This window comes from Dendropsophus ebraccatus, chromosome 13, assembly GCF_027789765.1.
Source record: "Dendropsophus ebraccatus isolate aDenEbr1 chromosome 13, aDenEbr1.pat, whole genome shotgun sequence".
Classification (NCBI taxonomy): Eukaryota; Metazoa; Chordata; class Amphibia; order Anura; family Hylidae; genus Dendropsophus; species Dendropsophus ebraccatus.
The window spans coordinates 60471600-60495246 of record NC_091466.1 but is presented as its reverse complement, the minus strand read 5'-3'; the positions used below and the strand labels follow the sequence as shown (position 1 = coordinate 60495246).

Sequence of the window (23647 nt, the reverse complement as noted above, 5' to 3'; positions counted from 1 at the left end):
TTATTTTTAGTTATTTATTTATATTTAAATCTATTTATATTTATTTATATTTAAATTGATTGATTGATTGAAAGCAATAGGATATGTTCATTTCCGTTTTTCTGGTGCCTGAACGTATCAGACAAATGGACGTCAGGTGAGAAGCTTAAATGTCGATGTCAACCCATTCTGGAGGATGATGATTGTTCATAGCAGCATAGACTGGGTTACAGAGCATATAAGAGGTACATTGTAGGGTATGACGTAGGTTAGTGTGTACTTAAGTGATAGGATATATTTTATATACTTCTGCACACTTCCTTATACCAAAGACACTACATACAGTAAATGCTTTGTTCTAGACTGCTGGGTCAGATTACAGAAATGATTTCAGGTTCCCATCTAATCCAAGCCTGACCCCTTGCTGAGGGGGAACTCTAAAGTATACCATACGTTTCCCTTAATAACATAGTATTGCTGCTTTACAGGTTCTTCTGTGGGCTGCACATTGACCTTATTGATGATGCTGGTGGTCAGGACGGCAATATAGACGTATCCCGGACGGCAGACTGCCCCCCCCCCCCCCCCCTTACAAGCTGCCTGCTGGCTCCTGGCTTTTTGTGTCATTAGACAAATGATCAGAGATGACCATGAACTTTCATTTACTGAGGCATGTATTGACTCAGCAGAGCGGCTATTGATTGTAAGTGGAACCTTCCCATTACTCTCCTCTACCCCATCTCTCTCTCTCCAATTCATGATTCTAATTATTGTTTTATTACATAACACCCACAGCGCATTCGCTTCCAGCTGTCTTTTTTTTAATTTTTTTTAAACTCATCCATCCCTTTTATTCTGTCCGTTCCTCTTCTCCCTCCCTCCCTTTCTGTCTCTATCCTCCCCCCCCCTTCTCAGCCCAGGCCATAACATCCGATTGTCCTCTGGCAGCCTTAGTTAGGACCACGCCTGGAAGAAGATGTTCACCTCTAAATCAAGCTCTGTTTCTCCATCTCCATCCATGGACCAGACAGATACGGATAATCTGGATATAAGGACCAAGGTGCAGCTGCAGGGGGTGCTGTGGAAAAGACCCTTTGGGAGACAATCAGCTAAATGGTCCAAGAGGTAAGAGAAGTTATGGGATACGGTATATACTATGTTATAGCCTTTGTTATATAGCAGCATGCTGATGGTAGGTAATAACAAATTATATGGAATTAATATATTATATAGTCACTATATAATATATCCGCAGTATCCGTATAGTGAGACATACATTTTCTACTTGTTACAGGTTTTTTATAATAAAGGACAGCTTTCTGCTTTATTATGCAGAGAATGAGAGAAGAAACTTTGAAAGCAACAGATATTTTAACATACACCCCAAGGTGCGTATACTGAGGGATCCGTACCCAGGGCGGCAAATCTCATCTCAATCTTTTATTGTCTATATAGTGTCCATTGTCTATATAACGTCTGTCTTACGTCCGACTACAGATGTGAAATCTATGGTGCATCATTCTGATTTTTCAGGTTTTTATAGACATTGTATTTGTATATAGCTACACTTGTAGAATCTAGGTAACTGTACATCACAGGATATAGTAGTGATTAATGAATAGTGTAAATGGGGCGATTCTACTTACTTTTCTTAAAGGGGATCGGCCATGTCTTATATCAGAGGGCAGCATAGTGAAGAGGTAGGATGCAGGGCATGGGTATATACTGTTTATTCTGTGTTTTTATGTAGAAAGCTGTAAAATACTTCGGTAGCTCATAAAGAATAAATGTCAGTCCTGGTTCTCCTGCCCACATAGAGCGATGGACAGCTTTTCCTGCCTGGGTTTATATACTAGGGAGAGCTGTCAGTCATTCGGTGTGGGTGATGGGAAGGAGGACTCAAGCGTTCTCTGAACTGAGCGTCTCCGCATCTCTATATCCTATACTGTATATACCCTATTATAATTGCAACATGATTGATGGATACCCTATTAATATTAAAATTGCATTGGATTTATAGACATGCTAGTTATGTTAGACAGATAAAAATATGCAAGTAATGGGGAAAAAAACATGAAAAATAAGAAAAGCATGAGCATCATGCACAGAAATACACGCACTTACACACTATTAGTAATGGTTGCATTTGGGCACCAAAACCATCAAGGTCAGCTGCTGGCAATGATGTTCAATGACATTTCAGTTGGGCTGGAACAAGTCTAGAGATACTGCAGGCCTTGGTGGCAGATTTTGGCTCACAGTAGCGTGACCACCGTGTGGCTTGGCATTGTTGTGTTGAAATACGGCCTTTGGGATACTTCGAAGAAATGGGCGTACCACTGGTTCTATCACCAACCAGTAATGTTGAGTTGTTCGTGTTCCTGGAATGAAGACTGGAGTTACCTACGTTATACCACTCCACAACATAATCTTATGAATAGGACCAGTGTGGCGTTCCCTTATGAAGACCTCTTCATGGCATTGCCCACATGGTCACCATTCCAATCTCTGACTGTCTTTCTTTGTCGTTGTCCAAGACAAAAAACGGACTCGTGAAGAGAATAGACCTCATTAAAGTCATTGCCATCTTGCTCTGAACCAGTGGCTTGAGGTCAGTGGAACACCTGTAGCTGGACTTCTGGCTTATAGCCCAATGCCATTCCAGTTCGTTGCTGGTCTCTCAACCACTGGGACCTGCAATGTTGTGTGCGACATCTTGGCCTACACGCTTGGGAGTGATAAACCAAGGCCACTCACTTTAAAGATTGTGTCCTTCTCAGTTTGCAGCAAGTAGTGATAACTGGCATGAAGACAAACAATCGGCTTCACATAATCATACTGTGCTTTCTGATCCGATTTCTGAAAATAATTGTTTTCATATGGCTTTTAAACCGATGGAGTCGCTCCCATATGCCACAGTTTGGAGCTAGGTACTTTACCTTATACTTTAATTGGCCATACTTGGCGCTCATGACAGGTTTAAACATTAGTACAAGGTGATCGCCCACCAACAGTTGATACCAGTGGTGATAGGGGTCGGACATGATGGAAAATCATCACCTGACCTATTTGTTCTGGGAGAGATAAGCCGCATCCAGAGCTCTCTGGCTGTAGCCTACCCATCCACACCCTGTAGAGAACACAGGAGCGCTAGTCCATGCCGAATGCTCCTGTTTTGTATGGGAAAGACGGGCGCTGGGTGAGAAAGATAACTGATGATTGTTCAGCCATCGGTTATTGAAGGTGTATGGCCAGCTTTAGCGACACTTTGTTCTTCCATGAGTCTTCATAACCTTATCACTTGTTCTTGGTGTTGCAATTTCTATGTTGAGGAATATATATATATATATATATATATATATTGCATATAAGGAATGTAAACCATTATAATATGGAAGTAATATTTTCTTTTTCTAGGGAGTGATACCTCTGAGCGGCTGCAGGGTGGATGCTAAAGAAGAACCAGGGATGCCATATGTCATTAAGATTTCACATGAGGATTTTCACGTATGTACAGAATTAAGCTTAATATGAGGACTTTTCGATCAAGATGAGATTAGGGATATGAAGTCATTAGTGTTGTCTTTTATACACAAAGGGAGCAAGGTTACTGCTCTTAGATCAAGTTGTAGTCCTCAATACCTTCATGTTAATAAGTAGACAAAAGGCTAAAAACAACACCGTGCAGGATACATCTGTTTAGATGTGTCAGAAGACAAGTGCTTTTATACATAGTGGGCTATAAATAAGGATAATGTACGCAGATGTATCCTGTGTGTTGCAGCTGCTTTCATGCTCCTATTGCCATGCTGATCAAGGTATTCTTAAAGTGACTCTGTACCCACAATCTGCCCACCCCAAACTGCTTGTACTGTCAGATAGCTGCTTTTAATCCAATATCTGTCCTGGGGTCCGTTCGGCAGGTGATGCAGATATTGTCCTAAAAAACTACTTTTAAACTTGCAGCCCTGTGTCAAACTGCTGTGGCCTAGAGTGTCTGTGCATTAGGCTGGCACACCCTCTCTGTCCCTCCTCCCCACCCTCTTCATCATTAGGAATGCCCCAGGCAGATTTTCTCCTATTCATCACCTGTGTGAGCACGGCACATGGGCTGAATCGTTAAGGCACCTGTGCAGTGTTCACTGCAGAGAAATAGGAAAAATCCTGCCAGTGGCATTCCTAATAATGAAGAGGGGAGGAGGAGGGACAGAGAGGTGGTGCAAGGTTAGGGCACAGATACTCTAGGCCACAGCAGTTTGGCACAGGGCTGCAAGTTTAAAAGTTGTTTTTTAGTACAATAACTGCGCATCACCTGCGGAACGGACCCCAGGACAGATCTTGAATTAAAAGCAGCTATCTGAAGGTACAAGTGGTTTGGGGGGACAGATTGTGGGTACAGAGTCGCTTTAAGTTTTAATAGTAATATGAGATTTATGGTCTCAGCACCGATGCAGTGGAGCTTTATCTCCTTGAAATATTCTATTTGCCAGTGCATTTATAACTACAATTTTGTGGGCATATGTCATCTTTGGCCACTGACACTTAGTGAAAACTCTTAGGACCAGTTCACATGGAGTAAACTCTCCACCGCGGAATCCCGACAGCCTCTATGTCATACAGACAGTCTATGGGAGGCCTCCTCTCTGCGCCTCTCCGCTCAGAAGAATTGACATGTCTGTGTGAACTGGCCCTTATATTCTTCTGCATATTTCCAAATGAAGAGTATCTGTTCGGGCCTCTTCCCAGTCAATGGAAAATGGACCAACATAACAAAAATCATAATGGAGTTGTGGGGTAGGGTGATAGATAGCTGCTACCCCATGCATCTGCAGGACGAGGGGGAAATTTATTAAGACGAACGTTCCATACTAACATATTAAACTGAATTACACAGGAATAAAATGGTCTAAATTTATTCAGAGGTCAATGGGGGAGGTTTATCAAACATGGTGTAAAGTGAAACTGGCTCAGTTGCCCCTAGCAACCAATCAGATTCCACCTTACATTCCTCACAGACTCTTTGGGAAATGGAAGGAATGGAATCTGATTGGTTGCTAGGGGCAACTGAGCCAGTTTCACTTTACACCATATTTAATAAATCTCTCCCAATGTCTTTAATAAGTTTAGTGCATCTTAGATTTCCTTTAAAGGAGAAGTCCATCAATTTGTCGGCCGGCAGGGGCATAATGAACAATAACTACTTACCTCTCTTTGTGCACAAACGATGTCCGTGCAGCCCTTGCTAAACAATTATCGGGCCGTGTAATAGGCCTGATATACAATATTGATCGGACCTTCATCATCCCTTGTAATAGGACCCTAAGCCCTTAGTCTCAGCTGAGACCTGAGACCTCCCATACCAAGATGATCTTGTTGCAGTCAAAAAAGTTGTATTTTCTTTTAAATAAAAATGGGACAATACAAATTTTAAAACTTTCTGCCCAAATGGGAATAATGTTCACTGGTCTTCACTGTTACCCTATACCGCCTACAATATCTACAGCACTTGTCTTCTACTCTGCAGGGAAACATACTGCTGGCAGCAGAATCTGAGGCTGAGCAAAGCCAGTGGCTGGAAATGCTGCAGGAATCTGGCAAAGTGTAAGTGTAATATTATTTATGCTATTAGCCAACATGCTATGCTATTTGCAAAAAAAACAAAAAAAAACCTGAATAATAGAGGAAACTATTATTCCCCATGATGTAGCTTGGAAAGAAATCATTGTTATAGTGATTCTACATTAATAAAAAAAAAAAATTCTCAGGTCGGTTAATTTTTAGAATTTGTTCATTTTTACCCAGCGATTATTGCTGCAATTAGGCTGGGTTCACGCTGCACTTTTGCTGTGCCTTTAACTGTTTTAATGGAAAAAACAGGGCCGTTCCGTTGCGAATCCGGTTTGTGTGAAGCTGTTTTTTTTTTTATAATGGAGGTCAATGGAAAAACAGATCAAAATGGATGCATACAAATGCATCCGTTTTTTCCATTAAAATGGATTGGTTACACGGATAGCAAAAGTTCAGTGAACCCAGCCTTCGTAATTTTTTATGACCTTAAAGGGGTTGGCCACTTTATAGTAAAATCGTTCAGTGTACATTATTAGTAAGTGTGTACTCACGGTATATACTGACAGCAGCTCCCTGTGTACCTCATAGAGCTAATACCAGACTCCTCTCCTCCAGGCTGGGCTGCCCTGCTCTGTGGTGAGCCTGTCCATAAGATTGCCGACATGGAGGAGCATGTGATCATGCCCCAACCCAAGTGGTAATCATAGGCATATACAGGCTCAGTTGTGGTCACTGGGGGCAGGGCATGGTCACATGCTCCTCCATCTTGGCCATCTTATGGACAGACTCACCACAGAGCAGCACAGAACAGCCTGGAGGAGGGGAGTCTGATATTAGCTCTATAAGGTACACAGGGAGCTGCTTTCAGTATATACAGTAAGCACACTTACTAATACTGTACACTGAGCAATTTTACTATAAAGTGACCAACCCCTTTAATCCACTTTAGTCCAGGATATTGTAGACACCTAATCCCCACCCCATAGATTACAAATGGTTTCTTACAATGACTTGACGTATAGTAAGTGTTTTTGAGGATACAGATAGCATATAGCCATTAGGATTACTGTATATTATTCGGAAAAACACTGCACATTTTATTGGGGCAGCTCCTTTTTTTTTTTTTATATATTGATTAAAGTAAAATGGAAACATATATTTTCCAGAATGAAAGTGTTTGGTATCTAATAATTTCTATTATTGGAAATCTGACATTCAAACATTCAAAACAAGCTGACAGCTGCTTTCTACAGAAAACTATTATGATTTTCCAATCCTGGATCAATAACCCCTTTAAAATCTCATAATTAACACAGGTTTCAGCCAAAGAACATAAGCAATGTTTCCATTCACTCACAGTAAGCAAAGATAATGAAAATAAGAAAACAAAGTTTATTAGTGTATTTTGCATTACTTACTTAAAGGGAACCTGTCACCATGAAAATGCTACCTAAGCTATCGGCATCATGTTATAGAGCAAAAGGAGCTGAGCGGATTGATATATATCTTTATGGGAAAATATTCAGTATAACTAGTAATTTATTGATTGAACTCTGTAAAGTTTCCATGACACCGCCCACTGGACTCTTAACTTAGAATGAGCAGGGATTTCAATCAACATTTTAAAAGTTATACAAAATCTTTTCCCACAAAGATATATATCAATCTTTTCAGCTCTTCCTGCTCTATAACATGATGGCAATAGGTTAGATAGCATTGTCTTGGTGACAGGTTCCCTTTAAATCCAATAAAGTAACAAAATATGGCACTTAAATACATGAATGTGTTATTGTTAGCATCCAGAATCCAGCTGTGATCTATCACGCAGGTTAAAATAATAAAATCAGCCATTAGATTGGTAACTGTAGGCAATTCCAAAGCACCTGACAATGACAATGTTCTGTCATATCCCTACTAAGTGTATTTGTCCCATTGTATGATTTGTTAGATGGCGGCTACCTTGCGTGGGCAGCGGCAGACATTGTGCTAATGGATATTCCTCTTTCCCGTAGGACCTGGCAGAACGCCCAGCTTGGAGAGGCAATGATTGGGAGCTTGGAGGCTCAGGGCTTGCAGCTAGCCAAGGAGAGGCAGGAGTATTTCGGTTAGTGCGCATTCGTTCTCTAAAACTAATTACTATTACATGTTCACTATGGCTGATGGGTTTCCAGGCTTCCCTATCACAGCTATCTATGATTCACTCAGGACGGCTGCGCCATTTCACAGTAATCCTACTTGTCTCTTTGTCCGGGAATGAGCTGTGAGTCATCATGATGGTCCCCCAGCTCTCTCTATATTTGCATATAGCAAACCAATATACCATTCATAACCTGCTCTGAGCGTCACAGTCTTACCCTCTAGTGGTACATCTTGCTTTTATATCTTATTTATTGTTCTTGCAGATAAACTAATGGAGGAGACAGAGGAACTGTGTTCACAGCGAGAACAGAAAGAGGTGATATATATAACCATATATGGACATATGGAAAAATAACTTTTTTTTCTTAAAGGGGTACTCCAGAGGAAAAAATGTTAAATTAACTGGTATCAGAAAGTGCCAGAGAGTTGTAATGTACCACATTTTAAAAATCTCTAGTCTTCCAGTACTTATCAGCTGCTGTTTGTCCTGCAGGAAGTGGTGTATTCTTTCCAGTCTGACACAGTGCTCTCTGCTGCCACCTCTGTTCATGTCAGGAGGTGTCCAGAGCAAATCCCTAGAGAAAACCTCTCCTGGTCTCCAGACTGGAAAGAATACACCACTTCCTGCAGGACATACAGGAGCTGATAAGTACTAGAAGACTGGAGATTTTTAAATAGAAGTAAATTGCAAATCTCAAGCCATTTCTAGCACCAGTTGATTTTAAAGAAAAATAAAATTTGATGAAATTATATGAATAGGTGATCCGTCTTGGCTTATGACAGTTATTGACTCTAAAAGGAGAGATTACATTTACTAAAGGAAATATAGGCCTTATACATTTTATATTAAAAAACAAAATGCTGTTCGGCACCTAAAATCTTTACCTTTATTCCTTATTTCAAAACCAGGTGTGGAAATGGTAAAATCATCGTACTCGAGACTCAAGGCAATGCACTGGCGTTTCCAGCGTCATGATTTTACTTAGGGTTTATCAAACATGGTGTAAAGTGAAACTGGCTCAGTTGCCCCTAGCAACCAATCAGATTCCACCTTTCATTCCTCACAGACTCTTTGGAAACTGAAAGGTGGAATCTGATTGGTTACTAGGGGCAACTGAGCCAGTTTCACTTTACACCATGTTTGATATATCTCCCCCATGGTTTTTAAAGGGATTCTGTCAGCACCTGGGCTGGTCCCGAGGTTCTGAGAGCGTAGTGCAGACGTGTGTCTCCCATTGTGTGTGGTACCTTTTTTTTTGCCCTCAGTGCAGTAGTTTGTCCATAATCCAGCCCGTTATGTTGGTAGCAAGTGTCAAAGAGAAGTAGCAGAGAGGTGTTTGTGCTGCACTTTGGCACGCCTCACCACTACTGCCTCCTCCCTGTTTGGCGTGCACATTCATTGCGATCTGGCCTCCTGCTTCCTGGTGATGTCATCTTCTACGTCATCATTGCTGCCACTGGCTGTGCGCACCCACTTGCTGATTCGTGCCTGCGCCCTGGATCTGTGCGGTCCGCAAAGGTCCAGGGCGCAGGTGCTAACTGGCAAGTGGGTGCGCGTGGCCTGTGCCAGCAATGACGCATGTGTGCCTGAAGATGACGTCACCAGGAAGCATGAGGCTGGGCTGCAATCAATATGCACGCCAAACAGGGAGGAGGCAGTAATAGTGAGGCGTGTTGGAGTGCGGCACAAACGCCTCACCGCTACTCCTCTTTGACACTTGCTACCAATGTAACAGGCCGACTTGCGGACAAACTACAGCACCGATGGCAAAAAGAAAGGTACCACACACAATGGGGGACACACATCTGCACTACTCTTTAAATTCCCTATAAATGGTGAAATAAAGGTGAAGGTTTTAGGTGCTGGACTGCTTTTTTTTTTCTTACGTTATATCTCACATGCATGATAACCGCAGCTTTGCGGATATAGACTGAGAAAAATCAGCTGAACCTGGCGGCTTCGGCTGAATGTTAAGTTTATGGTGACCTCCTGATTGTCCCCCGATAGATGACGTCAGAGGAAGGGTCGGGCACCAGGATGGACATGCCATAGTGACTTTTAGGTTAACTGTCATCGTGTTAGTTATATTGGCGCATCATCCAATTATGTCCTCTCTGCGGCTAAACATCTTTATACAGGAGCTGGAAAAATTAAATCAGGTCCTGGAGATTGAAAAGAGTCGTTTTGAGGATATTGTGCAAGAGCTCCGACTGGAACAAGAGAAAATCAAGCAGTTAAGTTTCTAATTGTTGTTGTTTAAAGGGGTATTCCCATCTTAGCTAATATACTTGCAGGACTGGTCGAGTTAAATATTTTTGCAAATCCATTCATTTAGCAAACTTGTCTCCTTCTCCTGATATACATGCTCTTTCCCTCCTATATTGTTGACAGTTCATTGTCTAGGTTACCGGTACTGACCACTACTCTGCTCTTAAAACGACTCTGTACCCACAATCTGACCCCCCCAAACCACTTGTACCTCCGGATAGCTGCTTTTAATCCCAGATCTGTCCTGCGGTCTGCTCGGCAGGTAATGCAGTTATTGTCCTAAAAAACAACTTTTAAACTTGCAGCCCCGTGCCCAAGGGAAGTATCTGTGCCCAAACTTTGCACCACCCCCTCCGTCCTTCCTCCCCACCCTCTTCATCATTAGGAATGCCACTGGAACATTTACTCCTGTTTGAACATTGCACAGGTCCTTAACGATCCACCCCATGTGCCGGGCTGCCACAGGTGGGGAATAGGAGGCAATCTGCCTGGAGCATTCCCAATGATGAAAAGGGCGGGGAGGAGGGACAGAGAGGGTGTGCCAGCCTAACGCATACACAATCTAAGTCCCGGCTGCCAGTTTAAAAGTTGTTTTTTAGGACAATAACTGATTATCTGCTGAACGGACCCCAGGACAGATCTTGGATTAAAATCAGCTATCTGAAGGTACAAGTGGTTTGGGGGGGGGGGGGGGGGGCCACAGATTGTGGGTACAGAGTCGCTTTAAAGCAGTGGTCAGACTGATATAAATGCAAATGAGGGCTCACAAAATTGCCATGTGTGACAGCAGCCTGATGCTCCTCTTTAGCAAATACCTCTTCTTCTTCTTTCTTTTTTTTTTAACAAATATTTATTTATAAGAAAAAAAATCTTTTTTATCACACGAGCTAACAAACGAGAAGTTACATATCTCAAATGGCAGCAAATGACATATGATGACATTTATGAACATGGGGAAGGGGGGCAGTAATGGGGACCTCCTTGGTAAATACTTGATCTCCTCTCTTATCCCCACCATGTTTTCAGTTTTTTCCTGTTATTCTTACATCTCATCCATCTTCCATTTCCTGTTATCTTAATAACTGTGTGGTTTGTAGGGAGCTGGAGGTGACTATACATTCTCTGAAAGGAGTAGGAGAAGAGAAGCAGGAACTGTGCTGCCTAAGACAAAACCTGCAGAAGACAATGGAAGTAGGTCTAGCATATTCACAGCAGTAGTCGTCATTCCACTTCTGGGTTTTGTTGCTTGATAATAATAATAAATGGAAACTTTTTTTTAGTGGATTGAATGATGGTGAGAATAAAATGATTCACACATTGTTGCAAACAAGCGCTGTCCTTGTTCCCCGCTCGCTGCCACTGCTATTAGACGCGGGTGAGAGCCGGAGGTGCCGTGGGGAGCTGAGGGAGGGGCTGCCCGGGTGATTACTTGATCGGCCGGGCAGCCTATTGCAAATAGCAGCGGTCTGCTGCCGCCACTCCTATTCCATGGAGCAACGGCAGCAGACCACTGCTATATGAGTCGTTTGTCTTTCAACGCGTTAAAAGACAAACGACTACAACGTTGTGTTCTATTACACAGGACAATTTTCGGCCGTTACGGACGATAATCGTTCCTTGTAATAGGGCCTTAAGTTGAAAAAACATATCTTCAATTACTTATACACCTCTGTGTAAGTCACTGGAAAGGACTACAAGGTTAAAAAAATGTATGCCCAGAATCCTGATGGAAAGCCCTTTAAGTCATCATGTACACCCCTGTTGTCCTGCGGATAGGTCTGCATTAAATACTGATGGCCTATCAGATATGATACATGTGAATCCACCCTAAAAGTGGCCAAATACTATAGACTTAAATAGATATGCCATAATTAAAGAGCAACTATCATTTGTAAAAACTTCTGACATGCCGTAGCGACATTTAAGAAGTGCATATCGGTGAGGGTCCGGGTGCTGAGACCCCTGCCGATCGCTAGATTGAACTGCTCTGCCCCTTCCCCTCCGCTATAATTGCAGTCTACTGAATTCCAGGCAGAAGTTCCATAGGCTTCATTATAATTCCATAGACTGCTCGTATTAGCAGTTTACGGAATCCATCTCTGTATAGCAGAGACATGTCCTTACCAGTTTTTATCGCTGCCTTATGTCCTGCAGGAAGTCGTGTATTCTTTCCTGTCTGACACAGTGCTCTCTGCTGTCACCTCTGTCCATGTCAGGAACTGTTGAGAGCAGTAGCAAATCCCCATAGCAAACCTCTCCTGCTCTCCAGACTGAAAAGAATATGCCACTTCCTGCAGAACATACAGCAGCTGATAAGTACTGGAAGAAGAGATTTGGTGATGATTTTTCTGCCATAGTATTCAACTACACCTGCATCCATGTAAGTGGGTCCAGGGTTGCTGCCCTCTTTTCCCCCTAAGTGTAACCTAATCTATATATCTTAACTCTTTGTAATTGTACATGCATTTTATTTAGTTTACATGCTGGTTGCTCATTGCAGGAGCTGTCTGTAGAGAAGCAGAGGGCCCTAGCTATATTAGAAGACGGTCAGCATCAAACTCAGGCCCCAGGCAACTGTATGGAGAATCCTAGACGGAGTGTACATGGCAACCTGCAGCAGATCGACAGCAAGATGCAGAAATTACTGGAGGAGAAGCTTCAGGCTGAAAACAGGTGCGGTGGTAGGAGAAATTGCTAGAATTTGTGAGTGATTGGAACTTGTGCAATACCGAACCTATTCTGAGTAAGGGTCTTTTTACACGCACAAATATCTGACCAATTTATCTAAAGATTTTTTAAAGCTGGGTTCACACTACATTTTTGCGATCCATTTTTTCATCCATTTTTTTTTTTTGCAAAAAAACAGATGCATGTGTGTGCATTCATTTTGATCTGTTTTGCCATTGACTTCCATTATAAAAAAAAAAAAAAAAAAAGAATTAAAACGCATCTGTTTTTTTATCGTACACAAAAAAGTAGCTGACCTTACTTTTGTGTATGTTAAAAAAAAAACGGATGCATTTTTTTTTTATAATGGAAGTCAATGGAAAAACGGATCAAAACGGATGCACACAAAATGTATCCGTTTTTCCATCCGTTTTTTTGCAAAAACAGGTGACAAAAAAAGGAATTGCAACAACGTAGTGTGGACCCAGCCTTAGGGCCCTATTCCACCGGACGATTATCGTTTAGATTATCGTTAAATCGTTCGAATCTAAACGATAATCGTTCGGTTGAAATGCAGTTAACGATTAACGACCGAACGAGAAATCGTTGATCGTTTTTTAAGACCTGGACCTATTTTTATTGTTGCTCGTTCGCAAAACGTTCGCAAATCGTTCGCATTGAATAAGACATCGTTCGGTCGTTCGCAATAGATACGAACGCAATAGCGAAGAAATACGGAAGAAGAAACGATCGCAATTACGATCATAAGTAACGATTATCGTTCCATGGAAATGAGTGAACGTTTTCAGGTCTTTCGCAATAGCGGTCGTTTGAGATCGTTAATCGTTAACGATTATGCTAACGATAATCGTCCGGTGGAATAGGGCCCTTCGTATCTATTGCGAACGACCGAACGATGTCTTATTCAATGCGAACGATTTGCGAACGTTTTGCGAACGAGCAACAATAAAAATAGGTCCAGGTCTTAAAAAACGATCAACGATTTCTCGTTCGGTCGTTAATCGTTAACTGCATTTCAACCGAACGATTATCGTTTAGATTCGAACGATTTAACGATAATCTGAACGATAATCGTCCGGTGGAATAGGGCCCTTAGCCAAAGCCAGAAAGGGGATAGATCCCAGTGTTTCCTTTGTGATCTGTTCTCTGTTTATAGTCTGTTCCTGGATTTGGCTTCAAACATCTGTCAGATAAATAATAATAATGATAATATCTGTGTGTGTAAAAGGACCCTAATGCAGGGCTCTAATAAATCAGTAAAGACGCTGCAAGTCCATGCACAGCCATACAGTTTTAATTTACTTCTACTACAGCAGGGATAAGGAACCTTGGCTCTCCAGCTGTTGCAAAACTACAACTCCCATCATGCCTGGACAGCCAAAGCTTTAGCTTTGGCTGTCCAGGCATGATGGGAGTTGTAGTTTTGCAACAGCTGGAGAGCCAAGCTTCCCTACCCCTGTTTTTAGCTTTATGAGTGTAATAGCAGCACATTAGCATTACATGTCTTAATACCGTACTATAACCTACTCCTCAGGATAAAGGAAAATGAAGAACGATTCCGATTACTGGAGGAGGAACGGGCGTACTATGTCTCCGAGTCTCAGGCCCTCCAGAATTCTTTAGCTGAACTCAATGTGGAGAAAGAACAAACAGAGAAAGAGCTGAAGGTAGGTGGACAGAAGCCATAGCAATGCGATCTGCTAGACTGCCGTCAGCTATAGGACTGGAAATCTTTCGTTTTCTATCCATATATTCTCTGAACAAATAACTTTTTATAAACCGACTAAGAATGTACTTATGTCATTGGTGAGCCATGGAGTTTGGCATTGATTTCTTTATAGTACCATAAGGGTGAGTTGGGCAGGGCTAAGATGTGAAGTGTCCGCTATACTCACAAACTTTTATTTCCGCTATACTCACAAACATTCTTTTAAATCAACTGGTGTCAGAAATTTATATAGATTTGTAATTTAATTCTATTTAAAAATCTCCAGTCTTCGGCTTTGTTCACACAACGTCCAAAAAAGGAAAAAAGGCGTCCGCTTTTTGTGTTTAAAAAGACGTCTGTTTTTGCATAATTTTAATTGGCTTGCCTAAAATGCATTGAATGACGGACGTCTTATGAGGCGGACGCATTCAATACAATGTGTGAAAAAGACGTCCGTTATTCCATAGACTTCAATGCATTTTAGTCAAGCCAATTAAAATGATGCAATAAAGGACGTCTTTTTACACACAAAAAGCGGACGCTTTTTTCCTTTTTGGGACGTTGTGTGAACATAGCCTTCCAGTACTTATCAGCTGCTGGATGTCCTGCAGGAAGTGGTGTATTCTGTCCACGTTAGAAACTTTCCAAAGCAGTAGCAAATCAATATAGAAAACCTCTCCTGCTCAGGACAGTTCCTGACATAGACAGAGGTGGCAGCAGAGAGCACTGTGTCAGACTGGAGAGAATACACCACTTCCTGCAGGACATACAGCAGGAAGACTGGAGACTTTTAAATAGAATCAATTTACAAATCTATATAATTTTTCTGATATCAGTTGATTTAAAAGAAAATATTCTATTTCCCTAGAGTACCCCTTTTTTAAGGCAGTGTTTCTCAAACAACAGGCTCCAGCTCTATGCAATAATATGTTACCTTTATTATGCGAAAAGTGGCTACAGCGTATGTACCACCTCAGAAGTTAAAAGTTGGCGCTGGCCCAGTGATTCTGGTGGCACGGTCCATTTTTCAAAATGCCGCTCGGTTCCCACGCTCAGTGCCATTTCCTCATTGTACACTGCTCTATGCACGGGAGGCAGGCACCGCACCCCCAAAGTAATAGTACTGCCCTACCCCTCGGTGACTCGCCTCCATTACAATCGAGCAGGGCTGAGGGCGTGTCATTACACTAGGGGGCGCTGGGCCCGCCTCCAGTGCATAGAGCAGCCCAGTGCACAATGAGAAAACGGTACGAACGTGGAACCAAGCAGCTTTTTAAAAAATAGACTGCGCCACCGGGATCACCGTGCTGGTGCCGACAGAGTAATGGAAAAAAAAATGACTTCCGTGGAGTTACATCTGCTTTAAGATTTGTAGAAGAAACTGCAATGTGTTTTAATGGCCATGATTACTACTATTCGAAACCTGTTAGTATTTGTTATAAATTTATTTGAACATACGGGATATAGTTTAACCAGTTTTTGCAAAGTCACTAGTCTAACACATGAGCCTATGGTCTGCCATAAAGCATAGCAAAGAGAAAAATAATTTATCATAACAAAGAGCAGGGTACACAAGCATATAGCAGGGGGGCAGCCTGATCTGAGACAGGAGTGGAGTGCTGTGATATCCACTTAGCAGTTCATAATACGAGCAAAGAAAGATTACATGTATGTAGCTGCCTATGGCCGTAGTACTGCCAAGTATAATTCCTGGTGAGCTCCAACAATAACAGGTCGGACTATCCCCACTTCAAAGGTCACAAGAATCACAAGAAAGGTCACAAGAATTACAAGATTTTTCCATATAACTGCATTAGCTTTGTTTACGGCAGCTGGTATTGGAGCAGAGTGCTCTACAGTAGATTGCCCACAAAGTGCCACTTATTGATATTGCAGATCAGGAGATTTCATTCATATTTAAAGTGACTCTGTATGAGGACGTCTCTACACAGCCAGAAAGGCTAAATTCTGCAGTTTTCATACCTTACTTTATAATAGATTTCTTGGCGCTTGGTTCAGTGAAAAATGCTTTTTTATCATTGGTGGATTGTACCAACTGGGCGGGGCTTAACTTCTACAGCGCCACTTTGCTCCACCCACATCGATGCCATCCCTCCATGACATCATCGTCTTCTAGGCCCCACCACCTCGGTGGCCATTGGAATCGGTTTGCCTAGAGGTCTGACGTCACAAAGGGACGGGGCCTTTGGCTGATGTGGGCAGGGTGAAGTGGCGCAGTGGCTGTGAAGCCCCGCCCAGGTGGCACAATCGTCCAACGATTAAAAGCATTTTTCACTGGACAAGGCACCAAGAAATCTATTATAAGTAAGGTATGAAAACTGCAGAATTTAGGTATTATAGCTGTCTTCATACAGAAATCAGTGACAATATCACTTTAACCCTTTAAGGACATGGCCCATTTTCGTTTTTACGTTTTCGGTTTTTCCTCCTTGTGTTTAAAAGGTCATAGCACTTGCATTTTTCCACCTAGAAACCCACATGACCCCTTATTTTTTGCGTCACTAATTGTACTTTGCAATTACAGGCTGAATTTTTGCATAAAGTATACTGCGAAACCAGAAAAAAATTCAAAGTGTGGTGAAATTGAAAAAAAAAACGCATTTCTTTTATTTGGGGGAAATGTGTTTTTACGCCATTCGCCCTGGGGTAAAACTGACTTGTTATGCATGTTCCTCAAGTTGTTACGATTAAAACGATATATAACATGTATAACTTATATTGTATCTGATGGCCTGTAAAAAATTCAAACCGTTGTTAACCAATATACGTTCCTTAAAATCGCTCCATTCCCAGGCTTATAGCACTTTTATCCTTTGGTCTATGGGGCTGTGCGAGGTGTCATTTTTTGCACCATGATGTGATCTTTCTATCAATACCTTGATTGCCCATATACGTCTTTTTGATCGCTTTTTATTACATTTTTTCTGGATTTGATGCGACCAAAAATGCGCAATTTTGCACTTTGGGATTTTTTGGCGCTGACGCCGTTTACCGTACGAGATCAGGAATGTGATTAATAGTTCGGGCGATTACGCACGCGGCGATACCAAACATGTTTATTTATTTATTTATTTGTTTACTTTTATTTAAAACCTGGGAAAAGGGGGGTGATTCAGACTTTTATTAGGGGAGGGGGCTTTTTACTATTAACAACTATTTACTATTTTTTTTTTTTTACACATATACTAGAAGCCCCCCTAGGGGACTTCTAGTATATACACTTGGATCTCTCATAGAGATCTCTGCAGCATAGATATGCTGCAGAGATCCATGAGATCGGCACTCGTTTGGTTTCGGCTGCTGCAGCCGAAAACGAACGAGTGCCGAGCCGAGGACGGCGCCATCTTGGACGCGTCCCCGGCCGGCATCAGTAACGGAGATCGCTCCTCCGGGACAAGGTCCCGGAGGAGCGATCTCCCCCACTAGACCCCAGGGAAACGTTGCCTCCGGTAATCGGAGGCAGCTGTCAACTTTGACAGCTGCCTCCGATTAGCTAATTAGCGGGCACGGCGATCAGACCGTGCCCGCTAATAGCAGCGGTCCCGGGCTACTCGCGGCACCCGGGATCGCGGCACATCAAAGCGGGGCCGCCGCGCGGCCCCGCTTTGAAGTGCTAGTGCGGACATATGACGTACCGGTACGTCATATGTCCTTAAGAGGTTAAGGGTACAAACCCACACACCGTATACACAGCAGATACGCAGCAAAAACGCAGCAGATTTGAAGCAGATTTGGTGGTGCAGATTTGATGCTGTGTTCAGTTATTTAGATCTAATCTGCTGCGTATTTGTTGCGTGTTTGTTGCGTATTTGCTGCGTATTTGCTGCTTATCGCAGCAGTAAATAAGCTGTGTATACGGTGTGTGGGTTTGTACCCTAAAGTGTATCTGTGATTATGGCCCACTGCTGGATCAGCAGAGCTTTTCTCTGGTAATCCGGAAGTTCGGGTCTTCATGAACGCGGTACGAGACCATAATACGCGTGACCCCCAAGGCTGTATTAACAACTGCTGCTACCCTAGGCACTAAACCTGAAGACGCCCCATCTTCACACACCAATTGGCCTTACCAGACCTGACCAATACCACCATACCCCCACCCCCCCTGGAAAAGACAACAGATTTACTGGCAAGTCTGAACAGGAGGTGGGAGAATAAAAAAATAAAAACAAAAAAAAATAGTTTTTTCCTTCCCCTGCTCCCTGGTGCTGCCCCCCTGCAAGGTGCTGCCCTAGGCACCGGACCACGGGTGCCTAGTGGTAAATACGGCCCTGGTGACCCCCATAACAGGTACTCTTTAACTATGGATCATCGTCCAACAACACAAATATTAAGGAGACCATTCACAGCCTGACTTATATCATTCTGTTTTTTTTTTTATCAGCTGCAGTTGAAGGTTCAGCTGGACCTTGAGCGGAAGCTTCATGAAGCCGAGGAGGCTTTAAGGAGGCTTGAGGCTGGCCTAAATTCCACCATCTTAAACCAAGACAAAGAACAAAAGTTGAGGGCAGATGTCGGTCATCTGAAGAGTAAGTGTAAGGTAGACAAGGTCTAAGTTCAAAATTACATATAGAACATAGTTCATCATTCGCTATAGTGCCAGGTAAGCCTACTCCATCAAACATAATGTAAATTTAAATATGTATAGACTGTGGGGGAGATTTATCAAACATGGTGTAAAGTGGAACTGGCTCAGTTGTCCCTAGCAACCATTTAGATTCCGCCATTCATTCCTCACAGACTCTTTGGAAAATAAAAGGTGGAATCTGATTGGTTGCTAGGGGCAACTGAGCCAGTTTCACTTAACACCATGTTTGATATATCTCCCCCTGTATGTATATATATTCACACACACATTTATTTCCATCTATATACTTACTTTAAACCTAATCTGTAAAAATACATGTTCTTTTAGTAAATCTTGCATGAAAGTGCTGAAGAATAGAAGATCACAATCTGGGAGATTGAAAATCATATAGTTTCTATGTTACCCAAGCATTAAAGGGGTACTCCAGTCAACTGGTTTCAGAAAGTTATATAGATTTGTAATTTACTTCTATTAAAAAATCTCCATTCTTCTTATACTTATCAGCTGCTGTATGTCCTAAAGGAAGTGATGTATTGTTTTTCAGTCTGACACAGTGCTCTCTGCTGCCACCCCTGTCCATGTCAGGAAGTGTCCAGAGCAGTAGAGGTATTCTATGAGAATTTGCTACTGCTCTGGACAGTTCCTGGCAGCAGAGAGCCCTGTGTCAGACTGGAGAGAATACACTACTTCCCGCAGGAAATACAGCAGCTGATAAGTACTGGAATACTCCAGTTTTTAAATAGAAGTAATTTACATATCAATCTAACTTTTTGAAAACAGTTTTATTAAAAGAAAAAAAAATCACTGAAGTATCCCTTTAAGAGAAGATATATGAAATGTTGTTGGGAGAGTTCGGCCACCTTGTCATTAACATTTACAATATCTGAATTCTCTGTAGAGTTTTTTGAAGAATGTATCAGGAATGCGGAGATTGAGGCAATGAAGCCTGCAATAATGAAGAATTCTGTGTACGTGCCAAGAGCAGCAACCAGACGCATTAAGAGCTGTCGCTTTCACCAACAGAGGCCAAACTTCTCTCACTGTGAGTCATTGACTGACATTCTATATTACAACCTACAACATGCATAACATCATGCATAAAACCTTAATGTGCCATATTGGCCCCTTTTTATTCCATGTTATATCTGTGTTCATTTAGGGTCTTATTAGACTGGCCGATGAAGGCCTGATCAATACTGCAAACGTGCGCCAATCTGCTAGATCAGCACTATTACTGGGCCTATTATGCTGTGTTTACACAGAGCGATAATTCCCCCAATCGAACGATTAACGATTAACAATGTGTTTTTTATAACAATCAGCGTTTAGACGGAATGATATATCGTTTGGAAAAATCGATTTTGCAATCGTTTTAAGATCGCTTAGCCTATCTCACACATAAGGTGAATCGGTGAAAAACTGTTTACACGAGACAATCTGCGAATTTTTAGCGAACGACCAACAACGATTTGAGAACATAAAAGATCAAAATGAAAGATTTCTCACTCGTCGCTTGATCATTCACTGCGTTTACAGGAGCTGATTATCGCTCAAATGCAATCGTTATCACGAAAATTCGAATGATAATCGTTCTGTGTAAACACCCCATTACACCATCTGATAATCATTTAGCAAGGGATGTACAGATATCATTAGCGATGAGCGTGCAGCCCTTGCCCGAACAGTTAATATATTACCTGTCCACGCTCCCAGTCTTCTCCTGCACTCTGCATGCTTCCCAGCACCGCGGCTGACAGGCCGACAGGCCACTCAGCCAATCACTGGCCGGGACCGCAGAGCACAGGACAATACTGGGAACATGGACTGTTTCTTTAATTGTCAGCCATGGATTTTAGCTCTGGATAAAGAAACAATCAGCCGATGATCATTACATGAGTCTTTACATTACATTGTCTCTATTACACAGATTATCAGTAGATTATTGCTCCGCTACAAAAACATGGCCACTTTCTTTCAGAGACAACACGACTCTTGTCTCCAGTTCAGGTGCGGTTTGCAATTAAGCTCTATTCACTTCAATGGAACTGTTCAGCAAAAACACGCCCAAGCTGGAGACAAGAGTGATGCTGTCTCTGGCCATGTTTTTGTAGCGCTGGATAACCCCTGTAAGGGTTATGTTTTTTTTTTTTAATCCAAATATTAAACTTTCCTAATAAGAGGTGAAACCATACATCATATATATATATATATATATATATATATATATATATATACACGCTAACAGTACTTATTCTATAGTATATGAGGTAGGCAGACTTTACATGTTGACCCATATTACTAAGTATCTAGCCCCGAGTATACATAGGCTTTCACTATGAGGGATTTGTATACAGCGCGCTTATAGGGGAAGCAGTCTGGTATGTTTGTCTTCACTTTTAACATTCAGGGCGTCTAGGAGGATTTGGATTTGGATTTAGGATTACATAGCAGAAGCCATAGTATACAGTATGCTCAGTGACCACTTTCTCTCATTGACAGCAGCAGGCGGCAGCCCTGACAGGTGCACTCACAACAGGCAGCGGCAGAAAATGTTCAATAGATTATCTCACTGTAACCCTTTTAATGCCAAGTTTTGAATCTGGCCGTTTGTTGTAGCGGTACTCCAGCAAAAAAAAAAAAATCTTTCAAATCAACTTTTGCCAGAAAGTACCAGAGATGTGTAATTTACATTTATTAAAAAATCTCAAATATTCTAATACTTATCAGCTGCTGTATGTCCTGCAGGAAGTGGTGTATTCTTTTCAGTCTGACACAGTGCTTTCTGCTGCCACCTCTGTCCATGTCAGGAACTGTCCAGAGCAGCAGCAAATCCTTATAGAAATCCTTTCCTATTCTCCAGACTGAAAAGAATACACCACTGATAATCACTGCTATTATTCATGTACTGCCTGCAGTGACTTCTATAACTCGTATAACAGTAGGGACTCATATAACTATATGCTACACATTACAATGAACCCCCATTGTGCCTTACCTCCATGCTGTCTTCTTTGCAGTGAGGCACTCGCACTCTTTCTTGATGTCTCCGGGTGAGACCGCCGATATTCAGCAGACCCTCAAAGAAGCTGCCAGAAACTTGACCAGAGACAAACATTTCCGAGAAACCCTCTTCCAGATCATCACTAAGAAGGAGCCCTCACAAGGACATGACAAGTGACACTTGTTCACCATCAGGAGAGATGAACCATTTTCGTCACTTAGAGTGATATTTGTTACATGTAGCGTATGGAGCTATACCCACATCAAGCCTGTTCTAATTTTGGCATGTTCCTATGAGTACAGTGTACAGTTTATATGCCACGGCTTAGGATTTTGCTGCAGAACCTCCATGTACAGTACATCTGTGTCTGCATGTTGAGGAAATGCCCTCCAAAACTGAGGCCAAAGTACAGCTCCAACACAATGGTCTGACTCTGCAAAAGCTCCTCTAATGCACCCAACCCCTTGTCACTAGTAAGGTCTCCCCTCCCCAAGTTTCACGTGTGTTTCTCCACCACCTATTGTCGCCTTGTGCCATCATTTTTTTATCATTGTTTTCCACTCTCTTTACTTGGGAGCATAGTATAATCAGGATTAGGGCCGGACTGACCATCTGGCATTTCTGGCAAATGTCAGATGGGTCGGTTCCCTTTGTGGGCTGGTCTTGTCTATTTCCTTGTGATGTGCTGTTTCTCTGCACATCACCAGGATCAAGATGGACTGGGGGCAGGGTGCCATTACCAGGGTTGATTACTTACAGGGGGATGTCTACATGAAGAGGAAGATTATACTACAAGGGGGATTACCTAGAGGGGGGATTTCCTACAGGTTGGGTATTACCTACAAATGTTTTCCCTGCAGTGGGGAGTTATTACCTACGAGGGGAGGTGGTTGATATTGCCTACAGGGCCAGGCTGCTTTTTAGTCCTAGTCTGGCCCTTATAAGAGTCATCATACAGACAAAGAATACAGCTGCTTGTACCTTTTAGCCTTCCTCTATTATCATGTAGCTTAAAGGTAATGAGCTAAATCCCAGTTTATTAATTTGCAACAGCCTTTTATAATCATTAGAGTAAATGTAACTCAGCATTGAAATTGCAACACCAAGGACAAGCCATATGGTTATGCAAATCTAGACCTACAAATTATCACTTCTTCAACGGCATTGAAGCCAGATCGTGAGCAATTTTTTTTTTACAGCCACATCTCACCTCATAAATCAAATGAAGTCAGTATAGTATGATTTTGCAATGCCTCCTCCTGTGCAAGCCAAGCGTTATCGAATCCTTGAACTGAGATACTCTGGTTTTTCACTCCAGTAGATCGCTGCGTGCATAGGCTGAGATGTCAGCACTGTTCAACTTTGCCTCTTGCGCCATGAGAAAAGGGTGCAAAGCAACAAAAAATGCACGGACAGATCGTCAGGTTAGAAGTCAGGTGTGTAGTGATTAGAGATGAGCGAACCTGGAGCATGCTCGAGTCGATCCGAACCCGAACTTTCGACATTTGATTAGCGGTGGCTGCTGAACTTGGATAAAGCCCTAAGGCTATGTGGAAAACATGGATATATATTGGCTGTATCCATGTTTTCCAGACAACCTTAGAGCTTTATCCAAGTTCAGCAGCCCCCGCTAATCAAATACCGAACGTTTGGGTTCGGATCGACTTGAACCCAAACCCGGTTCGCTCA

General features: G+C 42.2%; 2 protein-coding genes across 3 annotated transcripts in view; one reads left to right on the top strand and one right to left on the bottom strand.

Annotated features, from left to right (window-relative positions):
* CCDC177 (coiled-coil domain containing 177) overlaps positions 1-23647 on the bottom strand; it is a 67489-nt gene that overhangs the window by 16326 nt on the left and 27516 nt on the right. The gene's annotated exons all lie outside the window — the stretch shown is intronic.
* PLEKHD1 (pleckstrin homology and coiled-coil domain containing D1) lies at positions 901-23471 on the top strand. The gene is made up of 13 exons (XM_069950060.1): positions 901-1104; positions 1274-1367; positions 3397-3486; positions 5504-5580; positions 7560-7651; positions 7950-8002; positions 9826-9920; positions 11053-11146; positions 12456-12628; positions 14178-14310; positions 18754-18898; positions 19856-19999; positions 21975-23471. Exons 1-13 carry the CDS (start codon positions 956-958, stop codon positions 22133-22135), a joined length of 1500 nt encoding a protein of 499 aa, XP_069806161.1. The 5' UTR covers positions 901-955; the 3' UTR covers positions 22136-23471.